The sequence below is a fragment of the Orbicella franksi genome, chromosome 2, assembly GCF_964199315.1.
Source record: "Orbicella franksi chromosome 2, jaOrbFran1.1, whole genome shotgun sequence".
NCBI lineage: Eukaryota > Metazoa > Cnidaria > Anthozoa > Scleractinia > Merulinidae > Orbicella > Orbicella franksi.
In genome coordinates, this window is record NC_138146.1 from 3,368,921 (window position 1) to 3,382,411 (window position 13,491).

Below are 13,491 nucleotides of genomic sequence, written 5' to 3' on the forward strand. Positions count from 1 at the left end.
AAAATCGAAGAGAGACTCTCTCCGGCATTTGTTTCCACGGCGCGGTCTTCTTTTATATGGTTGAAAACGATGACCACGGTTACAGTGACTAGACCATTTTTAATCTGTTGTGACTTCATCCCCGGGAAATTTTACTCCCAAGGGGTTAATTAACATGTTAGAGTAAGACTGTGGTCTTTGGGAATTCATTTAGCAACCACGGAAAATACTTCAGAAAATAACTCCAGAAAGAGTTAATTTCTTTTAATACTCTTTCAAAACGTTTTTTGTTTTTCTATTGAAACCGCTTTACATTCCTACAGTAACATCTTCTGTGATCTCAGCTTGTTTGCTCTTGTCACTCTCCCCATCCACACTGATTTGTTTTGTATCAGTACTCCCCCCTGGACAGCAGTGGTCTTCAGAGTTCCCAGCGGTTTTTGTTTCTGTACTTGACTCTTGCTTAGCGCTAATCTCGTCCGTTTTAGAGTGAATCTCCTCCATTCGTTCGTCAGTATAGGTGTGGTCTGGCAAAGTTTTTAACCACCTCATCATTCTGAGTTAAGTCAAGGGCATCACAAAATCTGCTTTTTTTATCTGTATACATAAGGCATATAATGATAGATTGCCAAATATTTTAAGTGATAACATGTTAAAGAAGCGGGTCTCGAGTTATCCAACTAAGGCAAGCGACTCCTTGAAAGATTCTGTAGCGTACAGAGGTTCAAGCCCGTGAACTAAACTAACAGCCTGGTGAATAGGACCCGATACAGTGACCTTAAGTGGAAACTTAAATCCTCAGACATTTTTAATGACTTTAATTTCAGGGTGATATCTCCATTGTTGTTTTAGACTTGAAGAGTTTTTAGCTTACTTTATTTAAGATTTTTATTGTAGTTTTTTTAGTTATAGTTTAAAGATGGTTAGTTTTTAGTACAAACGACCTCACAAGCTTCTTAGCTTTAATTCTCAACGTTTTAAATTAAGACTATCTATCTAATGACAATTAGCCACAGAATCAAATCTGCAATAGACTGGTTTATTTTCGAACTTTCAGATGTCGCCAAAAATTAACCGTAGGAAAATTTAAACGCCCAAACAACTGAAGCATCCGAAAATTCAAACAACTAGACCTTTTAAAAGAAAGAAGTTTTCTTCTATGAAGTACTTTTTTACATTAACCATTACATCCGTAAAGTGACTGAAAGTAGACGCCTTATTTGGCACTCACTTATGGGACAGTTTTACCGGCTATAACACTAGCCTCCTCCTCGCAGTCGTCACGCAAATGTGAGAGGAAGGTTGCGTGACGAACCCAAAGAGCGTCTATATAGGAGACTATACTTTAGCACTAGAAGTTTCTCCATTTAACAGCTAAAAAATAATTGTGTACCATTTGTAAACTTATTTTGTCTCTTGTGTGCCGCTATTCAACTGAGTACCGCTACGGAGTTACAATCAGCTATGAAGCAGTATAACATCTTGGTTTGTTAATAAGAGGATACACATGGTCTCTTGCATCAGTGTCCAGAATATGTTTGTAGATATACTGGCGTTTAAACTTCTCTATTTCCTCCTGAAAATTTATCAGCCCAGAAAATCAGCAACAAGCCATATTTGAATTTGAAAGTGACTTTTTGATTGATTGCCACTGACGAAATCGTTTTGACAACCTTCTGATATAAAATGTATTTTTTGTTTGGTGTGCCAAACGTGTGGATTGTTCAGTTCTAATTGAAAAGAAGGACACTCCATGTGTGAACATGGTAGCAGGACAAAAAACTGGAAGGATAAACTTCAACGCAAACATGTATCTACGTATGAACTGATTGTCTGTTCGTGTCCAAAGTTGCTTCGTGTTCCCAAGGAACAGGAACCTCGATCCCAGGCTCTCTCTTCTTTCCCTCCCTTGTCGAGGTAAAGGGGATAGAGCCTGGGATCGAGGTTGAGGAAAAAGTAAATTCCTTACATGATGGCATTACTGCCACTTACCTCATTCTCGTCCCATTCTAGGGTCTCGTGTATCCCATCGTCTCCATAGCGACGGTTATAGGCTTCAAAGTGCACCTAAGCAATCATAAAGTGAATGATATTATTTTAAGTTAAGTAAACCAAAGTTTATAGCAGCACTGTGTTGTTACATTTAATAGGCCATTTCCGAGCTGCCTTTTGCCTCTGTGTCAAAACGAGTCGAAACGAGCGAAACCATTCATATGAAAATATGTTCCGGCTACAGGTTCATTTTCATGCAAATCAAACTCACTTTCATATGAAAGGTTTTGTATAAAGACTCATTGTGGAACAGAGGCACAAGGGAACTCGGAAATGGCCTGTTGACGCACAGTAAATGGCACGAAGCAATAAAACTAAGAGTAGGCTAGGCTTGATATATCAATATTCTAACATGGCTCCAAGGTTTTCAAGATAAAATTGCAAATTTGTCAAGTTTCCTTTACCTCTGAATTTGCAAAAGAAACTTAGATACAGAAAAAACGCGTGGAAGCCTCGGAGGCACGTCAGAATATTGACATATCAAACGAGGCCTATACAAACTATTGCATTCAAGACAGACTTTCCAGGGCACTTTACCTCATCAAGAACAAGTCCCACTGGAGGTGCTTTGGGTATGTCCACCTAACAACAACAACAAAACCGTCTGTTTCGTAATATATCAAACACGAAAGACCGTGTTTGACCACATTTTCAAACACAGAGAAAAGAGTTGAAAATACGATGCACAGCGGAGTATTTTTGACGAACTTCAAGGTGTTTGGAAATGTGGTCAAACACTGTCTTGCGTGTTTGATATACCTTCTCAATCGAGACTAAAACTAAGGAAAAAACGGAGAAAATAAAATTGTTAAAATCTATGCGAATCAAGATCAGATATTCAAACACCGTCGCGGTCATGATTTCCTTTGTTTAAACTTAATGAATTATCAATGATTTTGAGAAAAATACATCAAATACTTTGATATTAAACATCTCGAATAGATCGATCTGTAACTAAGAAAAACTACGCTCAAGCCTCGTTAATCCAGACACTAAGGGACAGAACACAAAGACTGAGCTTAACATCGGGGCGGGGGGGGGGGGGGGAGGGAGGGAAGGGAAATTTAACATGGAGGCATGTCTATAGTAGCCTTTTACGCAGACTTCCTTACTGCCGGTCACACAATCTATCCTTCCGAACGAGAAATGATTGCGTGACGAGCCCTAGGGACCTCTGCGTAAGACACTACGTGTAGAAGTGTAGGTGGCATGAATTTTGGGTTCTCCAGGAGCAAGTAAATTGTCTGTAATCGAGGAGCCCGTATTATGGAGGTGTTCTTTAGGAGAAGTTTGAGTGTAAAAATGTATTCCTTTGCATTATTTCAGAAATTGTAGGCAACAGTTTCCTTTATAAGCCTTTTGCGCTGGGCAGCTGGTATTCAAAACTTGTAATCTGGCAAATTATTGGGAACCTGTTATTCATTTAAAGGTCAAAACTTCAAATAATTTGTATTTAATAATTTCATAATATTTATGGCAACAAATGCTGTTCAGAAGAAAAAAAAACACAACAAAACACGACTGAAATGTGAAACGCACTTTCTTCTCCTTCCTCGTCAGGTCTAGTGTACTCAAAGGTGCGACTCCACGGACAATGGCCAAAGCAAGGCCTAAAGTAAATAGAAAATGAAGTTTCCTTGAATAAGACAAAAAAACTGGCCCTCATGAAATATGTCGTTGATTAGCAGATAAGCAAGAAAGCAGAGAAAGAAGAATTGCTAGGAAGGAAGAAAGAATGAGCAGCAATTTCTTGTCACAAACATTGATTATTTATTACTTGGTTAGTTAGCTTTTTGGCACTGTCAAGATACATGTATTAGAACTTCTTCTTATTCGGTGGTGATCTCCTATTAAGTCATTTTTTGTGATGTATGGCCTCCCTCATGTATCTCCAAAAAGAACAAAAAAACCTTCAAATAAATAACTTAAATGAAATAGAGAAAACACCACAAATGCAATTATTAGAGGTAACTTAATAGAACAAACATTACCTGGGAAGATAATAAAGAATGCAGAAGATTGCCACAACTTCCAATTTATGTAGGCAAGCTGTGCCAGGTTTCATGAACGTGTCTGCACTTTTCTGAGCTTACCTATCATTTTCCTGATTTGATGCAACATGAAACTCTGTCCCTTGACTGCTATTGTGATAAATTCTCGGCCATCTTCTTCAAAAGGCTTCCCACACTAAGTATCAAAATAGAATAAAGCAGATTGCAATCATCACTGAAAATAACAAAAGATTGTCATTGGACAAAATTCCCAAGATTGCACTCACAGGGGCAGGCAAAGAGAAAGGCAGAAAGGCATGGCTCAGACAGAGATGTGGCAGAGAACAGAATACCAGAGACAGGGTGGTGTGGAGAAGATGTCAGATCAATGGCATCACATAGGATTGAAGATGACGATGATGAGAATGAGAATGAGGGTGTCAAGGGTGAAGTAGGAAGCAAAGGTGGCAAGGGTGGCAGGAGTGACAAGAATGGCTTCACTGCACTGGCAAGGGTGGCGAAGGTGGCAAAGGTGGCAAAGGTGGCCAAGGTGACCAAGGTGGCCAGGGTGGTGCAAGTAGCAAGGGTGTTGAAGGTGACCAGGGTGGCCAAGGTGGCCAAGGTGGTGAGGGTGGCAAAAGTGGGGAGGGTGGCAAAGATGCCCAGGCTGGCGAGTTTGGTGAGGGTGGCCAAGGTGGTGAGGGTGGTTGGGTGACGAGGATGATGAAGGTGGCAAAGGTGGCAAAGATGGCCAGGGTGGCGAAGGTGGCAAGGGTGGTGAGAGTGGAGAGGGTGGAGAAAGTGGCAAAGGCTAGGGTGGCAAAGGTGGCGAGGGTGAAAAAGGTGGCAAATGTGACAAGCGTGGCAATGGTGGTGAGGGTGGCAAGGGTGGCCAAGGTGGAGAGGGTGATGAGGGTGGCGAAGGTGGAGAGGGTGGCCAGGGCAGCAATCTTCTTACCTTAAACTTCATTATATATCTCTTAGCACTGGCATCATTAAATTTCCTGAAAAAAAAAATACCCAGTCAAAAAGATGTACAAAGTACACGGTGGTATTAATGCTGATTGAAATTATATTTTTCATGTCATCCCGCTTGGTGAAAAGGAATAAAGTCACTTATAGTCCATCAAACAATTTTGCTCAAATGTGAGTGGTCTAAAGGCATCATCACGTGACTGACTATACCCCAATTATAACTGGGAAATATCTGAGTGATATTCACAAATTTTTAAATCCAGTGTGTTGCAAAAAATATTTGAAAGACTGATAATAAACGCAATAGGGATCCAGCCCTTGAATTTAAAAGAATGCTCACAAATTCATCCTTGGACATCATCTGTTCCTCAAAGCTCCCAGTTTTCCTTGAGCTCCATTCTCAGAAAACTGTTCCCGTCTTGGAACAGATAATGTCTATGACAAATATGGGCAGGCCTTTAGCTGTCCAAACACTGAAACAATACATAAATGGTCTAAACAATGCCCCTGTCTCTTAAAACAATAGAAGCTACAGGCTACCAGAACCAATGAAAATACAGGTCTGGAAGAGGTGCTGGACTACTCACATATTGTCCAACAACTGGAGTCTATTATTATTTTATTACATGTTCACACTATGATTTGTGTTTCATGTGCTTGAGGAATGGGGAACACACATTTTTATTTACAAATGATAAAACTGTTGCATAGAAAACTCCATCTTATTGCGTGGTGAACAGTACAGAAATTATATATTTTGTAAGAATCAAACAAATCAAACAGCCACTAATGAAATCAGCAATTCACACATCAAAAGTTACTCTTTCTTTTGTGAATAATATGATTGACAAGTGAACATTACTGTAGATGTTTACTTTAGAACTCAGTAGCAGGAATACACCATTACTCACTTGCCTGAAGTGAAGTTATGATAATTGTGTGTCCCAATGAATTTTGAAAGAACGCTATTGACTTCTTCAATTTTCTCTTCTGTTAAACGAAATAAAATACATGCAATAATTAAATTTATTTACTGTACAATTGCAGTCAAACACTCCTCCATAACAGATCATAACATGGACACCTCCTTTTTACCGAAAGTTCCCTTGGTCCTAACAAAGCCAAAGCTTATATATTTAAATGTCTACCTTAATAATAAGGGCACCTCAATAATCAATACAGACACTCAGCTTGGTCCCTTTGATGTCAGTATAGGAGAGGTTCCAGTGTATCGCCGACTATAAGGGAGGAACACAGTTTCCCATATTGATGCTCAAGCGTACATCTTGAATAGAGTGAATAACTGATGAATCTACAGTAAAGTACTTGGAAGAGGTTGCCATGAAAATACATGTAAACATCATTTTCCAGTTGTCCTTACCAGTAACTCTGTAGCTTGAAGTCGTTTGCTGTAATGACAGATAAACAGAGTAATTACCTCATGGAAAGGGCATACAATCATACATGTCATTTTTTCCAGAGACATAACATGCCATGCAAGCGTATGATCAAAAATTTTTAGAACTGGAGACAGCTACAGTACTTACTACACGTGCCTGTACTGCAACTGCATAACATTATGACTTTACTGCACAACATTTCTTTACATTCATTCAAGCAATTATTATCTCTGGGTAATTATCTATTTTCATTATTCTTTTTTAGTTTTCAGCTGATACCAAATTACACATTTGTAGCCCTTCTCTATTGATTGTCATAGAATTAGGATTTCTGCAAGCAACAAGTATGCCTTACGTAGTCTTTTGCAAAAGCGAATGTGGGAGTGAGATACTCATAAGTCCTTGCTGAGCAATTTCCTTTAGCATCAAATCCTCTAGTAGTCCTTTTCAATGCTGCAAAAAGAAATAGACTTACATGTACATAGTTTACTATTAAATTAAAAGTGAGAAATGATATGTAACATAATATTGTGATCCTTGCATCTCTTTCATGGGAACTGCAGATAATGTTGGACAATACAGTACATGTATAACTGTATCTTATAGGAATATTTAGGGCAGTCAAATAGATACAGACCGGGGTTCTTTTTTTTTTTTTTCATTTGTGAAACTTGGTCACATATACTTTGTTTGGCAGGTACAATTTTCATTTTTGGAAAATAATTCAAACTTAAATAGTGATAACACTCCTTTTTATTTTCCATTTTGGTAAGAATATGTACATATAGAAAAAATTATGTGCTTTTTAACTTTTGAGATGCCCAAACTAATTTGCTTTGTGGAGCAATGTCTGCTCATTAATAAGGAATTGATTCAAGTTGAACCTTGATCTTGATGTGTCAGTCAGTCTCTTACAGTATCAGGACAAATTGAGAAACCTTTACATGTCAACAGAAATCACTTTCGACAGACAATACCCCCTCACTGGGGAGCACTTAAAGAGTACTGTGGGAACCATACTTTTTTGTGCAAGGTGACTCACCAATAACTCTTATCTCAGGAGGAAGATGTTCATTGATCTTTGGTATAAGACTTTGATCTGGAACCATTTACACCCAGAAAGGAAAATGACAAAGTTAGTATGGCATCTCACCAGCTAATAATGTATTACCTTAACTAGCTTATTCACCCCGGGGGGGGGGGGGGGGGCACCGCCATATATGGGCTATATAGGTATGTGCCGCTGTGAAGGGTATGGTTTTCAAGCAGTTTACTCTAGGATAGGGTATATAAATCAGAGCGTTTGGGTCTAGAATAGGGTATAATTTTTCACAAAACTGACTGCTTGATTGAAAATTTTATTTTGAGTAAGGAAACCAAGAATTACCACCCAAAAATGTAAAAAATTCAAATCGGCAAGTTTAGATTTATGCAAATCAGCCTCAACAGTGTCAATAGAATTTAGGAAAACTGACCTCACTAATTACTGTTAACAACTGCATCGCAAAATGGAGGCTGGGTGCCTGTGATATCCAGGAGCTTCCACTATTGGCAGCCAGCTCCTAGATGGAGACTGCTCCCATGGCTGGCAAATCCTGGCAAGCCAGCCATGAGCCCCCACGCAGAAGGGAGAGCAGGCACCCGTCACACGGTGTGAACAGTGGAAAAGAGGGAGGGAAATGGGGGGGGAGGGAGGAAGCCTTGAAGATGAGGTCCCATGAACTGCCACGCAAATAACACGCTAGCGCCTGTAACGCTAAACACACTTCAGTCAAAGAGCACATGGGATCTGGCGCATGCCCGTGTATGAAACGCTGCTGACTCCAGACAACACTGGCGCTCTTTGTTGTTAACTCCGTTAAATTGCATTTAACTGCATTTAACAACTGCATCGCAAAATGGAGGCTGGGTGCCTGTGATATCCAGGAGCTTCCACTATTGGCAGCCAGCTCCTAGATGGAGACTGTTCCCATGGCTGGCAAATCCTGGCAAGCCAGCCATGAGCCCCCACGCCAAGCCGGAGGACCTCCGAGCAGCGCGCTAGCCAGCTCGGAGAAGAGAGGGGCTCATGGATGGGGAGGCCAGAGCCCCGAGAAAAATGCCCAAATCCGTAGGCACCCAGTAACTGGCAAATTAGTGACAAAAACCATACCTGTTAGGCAAGTCGTTCAGCTACTGAAAGGATGGTTTCCACAGGTGTGCGCACATATAACAAGTAAGCATCACTCGACCAGCGACCCATTGTCTTAATGAGATGATCAGGAACACCTCTCTGGGCAGCAGTTGTAGCGGCTCCAATTCTAAAACTATGACCCGAGAACTTTCCAGGAATACCTGCTGCCTGTAGAGTGGTTTGAAGAAACGAGGAAAGCCGAGATCTAGAAAGAGGAGAGCCATCTTGGTGAATAAAGAGAGGTCCGGTGCCTGGCCCACGAAGATAAAGGTAGTTTGTTAATGCAGTCACAGGACAGAGAGGAAGGGAACCACGGCCAAGATAGATGAAACAACCCTGCCTGAAAGGATCAGTCTTTGCACACTTGATTAACACTCGAAAGCTTTGGGGATTGGTGGAGGAATCTACTTGAAGATCTGCCGCGGTCAAATGAACAGATGGATCAAAGGTACCATTTGTTGTAAATTCACCAGCTCTAAGAAACCCAAAGAAGCCAAGACAACAGGCTGCCCATAGCATGACACTGTCAGGGTTGATAAAATCTAAAGACTTGTGCAAAACAGACATAAGGTCGGCTGTCACTGGTTGGCGCTGAGGGAGATTTGGGCCCTGATGACGTTTGATCCCTCGTAAGAGACGCTGAAGTTGAAGACGGTTGACAATTGGGTCTGGGAAGCCATAGTCAATGTGTAAAGAACGGACTGCAGACAAATATACTTTAATGGAAGAATGGTGAAGACGATCTGCTAAATGGGTACAGAAGCGCATCAGAGTTTGTTCACTGGCTGGTAAAAGAGGCTGACTTGACTCGAAGGGAGTATCCTGACTACAAAAATCTAAGAACTGACGTTGAGCCGAAGCATAAACTTGGCGAGTAGAAGGTGCGAGGCCGTTGGTCAAATAGAACTGGCATTTATCTGTCAAATTACGGGCAGCTGAGCCAGCAGCGTTAACGGAATTGGAGTCGCCCCAGGAGCTGCATGAGGAGCAAGATGATGGAAACGCTGAAAATCAAAATGAGATAAGGCATCAGCAATCGAGTTGTCTTTACCCGGCGTATGAGAGGCAGTAAAGGCAAAGGAATGTCAGGCTGCCACAAGTGACAAGTGACGGAGAAGAACCATCATGTTCGGATCCTTCGTGGTGCCCGAACGCAAAACACTAACGACTGCCATGTTGTCGGAGCAGAACTCAACTCGTTTAGAAGCCCATCGGTGGCCCCATAGGGAAGCTGCAATAACCACCGGAAACAACTCTTTGTAGGCAATTGCCAAGGGATGCTGAACAGCTGACCATTCACCCACAAACCATTCATGATCACAAATTGCACCATAACCCCGAGCACCAGCAGCATCTGAGGAAACGTAAAATTCAGGCAAGGTCGCCCACTGTGGGGAAAGCAGGAAACTGAGACCACCCCAAGAATGGAAAAATTCTCGCCACCAATGGAGGTCTAAGCGAAAGTCTTGGTTGATCCTAATTGGGTGGCTATCACGTCGAAAGGCTGACAATAAATTGATCATGCGTCTCAAGAAGGTCACCCCTGAGGAACTACTTTACATGCGTGTTGGAGATTGCCAATGAGAGATTCCAGCTCCTTCCGTGTGCAATGTTGTTTGAGGGACCAGGCTTCCAGAAGTGCAGCAATACGATCAAACTTATCCTGCGGCAGACGGGCCTGAAGTGAGAGAGAATCGAGCTCAATACCGAGCACAGTTAAGCAAGTGGATGGCCCCTCCAATTTGTTCGGGTGAAGAGGAATACCCCACTTTTTAAATAGCTTAACACAAGTATCAATATTGTTCTGGCAAACAGGTGAGTTAGGAGGGCCCAATGTATGGAAGTCATCCAGGTAGTGTAAAAGAAAATTCACATTATAATTGTGTTTGAGGATCCACTCGAGCATATCTGCAATGGACGAGAAGATGAAAGGAGCAGAGCGTAGTCCAAATGGAAGCGCCATATCAATAAAATATTTCCCACGCCACTTCATACCAAGTAGGTAACGATCATCAGAATGGACAGGGACATTACGGTAAGCACTTTCCACATCGAACTTTGCCAACAGCGTTCCTCTGCCGTGAAGCATGATCCCATCGATGATATCATCAACCTTCATGTACTGCACTGAAAAGGGTTCTTTTGGAATGCCATCATTGACACTATGGCCTAAAGGACTAGACAGATCCAAGATAAGCCGCCATTTTCCAGGCTGGTACTTCTTCGGGATAATTCCAAAGCGACTCACATGGAGGTTTGGGATAGGGGCTATAGCAAAGGGGCCAGCTACACGGCCTTTGTCGAGTTCCGTGAGGAGATACTGGTCGATGACTGAAGGCTGAAGGGATGCTGAAGGCATATTTTTATTCTCCGATTTTAAAGATACCGCCCGAGGGTCAAAACCCAGCTGAAAACCATTTGTGAGACCTGAAATCACGTACTCCACTTGCGTTTGGTCGGGGTAAGAACACAGTTCATGCCGAAATTCCTCCGCGTCTATGGGGGTTACTCTGGATGGGGGGACCAGGTCTTGCTGCGGGGCGCCCAAAATGGACAAAGAACAAGAGGGCAAAGCATGGTGTGCCACTTCGGAGGGCATGTCATTACCAAAAGCATCTTGTGGTGCAGGAACAACAACATTAACAGGAACAGGAATCAAAAAATTTGAAAAGGAAACTGAACAAGATGAATGTACGCTATTTACATATGGTTTGGATCCCACTTCAACGCCGCAGACGTTTGCTTTGGGATGGGGGAGTTGACTGGGAGCGCCGGTAGGAAGAGGTTGAGGCCCGAAATGGACAGTTGACACATGGATCATCACCTTCACATTTCTCACAGCGATGGAGGTACCGGCATTGACCAAAGGTCCAGCGACAGGTGCCATCATTCCAAGATCGGCAAAAGGTGGATGAACCGGCTATCGAAATTGAAGCTGAAGACGAAGTGGTTGGCTGCTGGCTTGACTGGGGAAGAGGTGACGAAAGAGTATGGAAGTTGTACAAATCATGGTTCATGTGAGACCAGTCCACCAAACCTGCAGCAGCTGCATCCTTGCGGAATGCAACATCGTAATGGAGCCAAGCCTTCCCAGGGAACTGGCGCGACGTCTTGAGAATTAGCAGCTTGTATTGTGTCATGTCCTGCCATCTGGAAGAATGAGCACAGCAGAAGATCCACGAGTGCACAGTGAATGCTTCAACCCATGTCACGATATCAGTGATCTCTTGCACCCTTTTCTTGGAAGAACTCACGAGAAGTTTGCCATCAAGGTACGTTTGGGGCTCTGTCTCCTGGGCTTTCAAGTTCTCTGCTAGCAAGTCAGCAAGATCCACAAATTGGCCAGACCTAATTTTTGTCACCAGCTTCTCCAGGATAGGGGAATAACCGGGGCCAACAACAAACGGCCTATTCAGGGATGTTGAGGTAGAGGCGATGGAGGAATTAGAACCAAAGGAGACCAATGGCGTGAAAGACTGGTTGGAAGATGGCAATCCATTCGCAGCACCACGAGAACCAAACAACGATGGCGAAGGTAAAGAAGAATTGCCTAACGTGCAGTATGTTGAAATAAAGGGAGGAACGACCAAATTACCTGAGGACTGGCCTGCAGAAGAAGGCAGTGGTTGGTTAATGACAACAGAACCGGATGACGTCGTGCCCGACGCCGCGTTTCCCGCTGTCGAAGAACTCGATGAGTGACTTTGCAAAGCCGCCAAAATGCGAGGTAACGTATCCCCCAAGGCTTGTGAAAACGCCTGACTGAGGTCCTGTTGAGAGAGGACGAAGGAGGGCGGAGTGGACACCGGAGTCGAAGAAATGGGAGGACGTACGACCGAAGAGGGAGAATCGGCTGAAGAAGAAGGCTGACTTGAATCCAACATGGCGGCCACACTGTTGTTTGTTGCACGACGATGTACCATACCAAACGAAAGAAACAACGGCAAGATTCGAAAAAACGACGAACGAAGAACAAATAATGCACACGCTACTCAGGGAGGAAGCCTTGAAGATGAGGTCCCATGAACTGCCACGCAAATAACACGCTAGCGCCTGTAACGCTAAACACACTTCAGTCAAAGAGCACATGGGATCTGGCGCATGCCCATGTATGAAACGCCGCTGACTCCAGACAACACTGGTGCTCTTTGTTGTTAACTCCGTTAAATTGCATTTAACTGCATGTAATACATATATAATGTGCTAATCAATGATATCTAATTTTAGGATGGTTACCATGTACAGTAATACATTGCACATGCTATTCAAAAAGGACTCATTCATGAAATCAGAAATATCAATTTCAGTTATTCAGTGATAGTTACAAAGTGATGCTTATCTTTAACGATACCACTTGTCTTGCTGCAGAAACACCTTTATCAGTTCTAGCACATCGCTGAAAGGACATCTACAAGTACAAAAATAATCAAAGCAAATATGAAATATGTAAATTTTGCAAAATAATGTAATATAAATTATACTGTACAGTAGATTTCTAAATGCCTGCCTCAACTAAGGCCTCCTTCTTTCTGGTTCTGGGAGCATGGGAAGAAACCATTACCAGACTGATTATACACAAATGTGTTCGATATGAAGCAATAGATGTCATCTCATATCCAGCTAGTGGAATAGTTAATATTTAAATTGTACATTTCAACAACTCAAAACAATGTTACCATGAAATTTTGGTACAGTGTAAAATTTGCCAACTTCAGTTGCTATAAATAAAAATCAGTTGCTTACATGTATTTCATTTTGTAAAAACTGGCCAGAAGACAGTTTATTTGTTCTTTGGCATGCAGTCAAACTCCAAACATCAGAGCTTGAAGAAAGTACTGTCCCATTATCCCAAACAAGTAGATTTTCATTGTGGGCAAGTAACATATAATTCTCACAAGGGATTAGGCAAGTCGTCTACCAA

The 13,491-nt window shown here is 42.2% G+C and overlaps 1 protein-coding gene across 2 annotated transcripts in view; it reads right to left on the reverse strand.

The window, feature by feature from the left end:
* Window positions 1-202: 202 nt before the first annotated feature.
* LOC145477544 (pseudouridylate synthase 1 homolog) overlaps window positions 203-13,491 on the reverse strand; it is a 15,730-nt gene continuing 2,441 nt past the window's right edge. For both annotated transcript variants that reach the window (XM_081455548.1, XM_081455547.1), the window contains 12 exons: window positions 12,908-12,978; window positions 7,440-7,504; window positions 6,753-6,850; window positions 6,379-6,406; window positions 5,909-5,987; window positions 4,981-5,026; window positions 4,125-4,218; window positions 3,571-3,641; window positions 2,569-2,613; window positions 1,972-2,046; window positions 1,485-1,555; window positions 203-535 (listed from right to left, as the gene is read on the reverse strand). In XM_081455548.1, coding sequence (XP_081311674.1) covers window positions 289-535; window positions 1,485-1,555; window positions 1,972-2,046; window positions 2,569-2,613; window positions 3,571-3,641; window positions 4,125-4,218; window positions 4,981-5,026; window positions 5,909-5,987; window positions 6,379-6,406; window positions 6,753-6,850; window positions 7,440-7,504; window positions 12,908-12,978 — 990 coding nt within the window. In that variant the 3' untranslated portion in view covers window positions 203-288. The remainder of the gene's footprint in view (window positions 536-1,484; window positions 1,556-1,971; window positions 2,047-2,568; window positions 2,614-3,570; window positions 3,642-4,124; window positions 4,219-4,980; window positions 5,027-5,908; window positions 5,988-6,378; window positions 6,407-6,752; window positions 6,851-7,439; window positions 7,505-12,907; window positions 12,979-13,491) is intronic.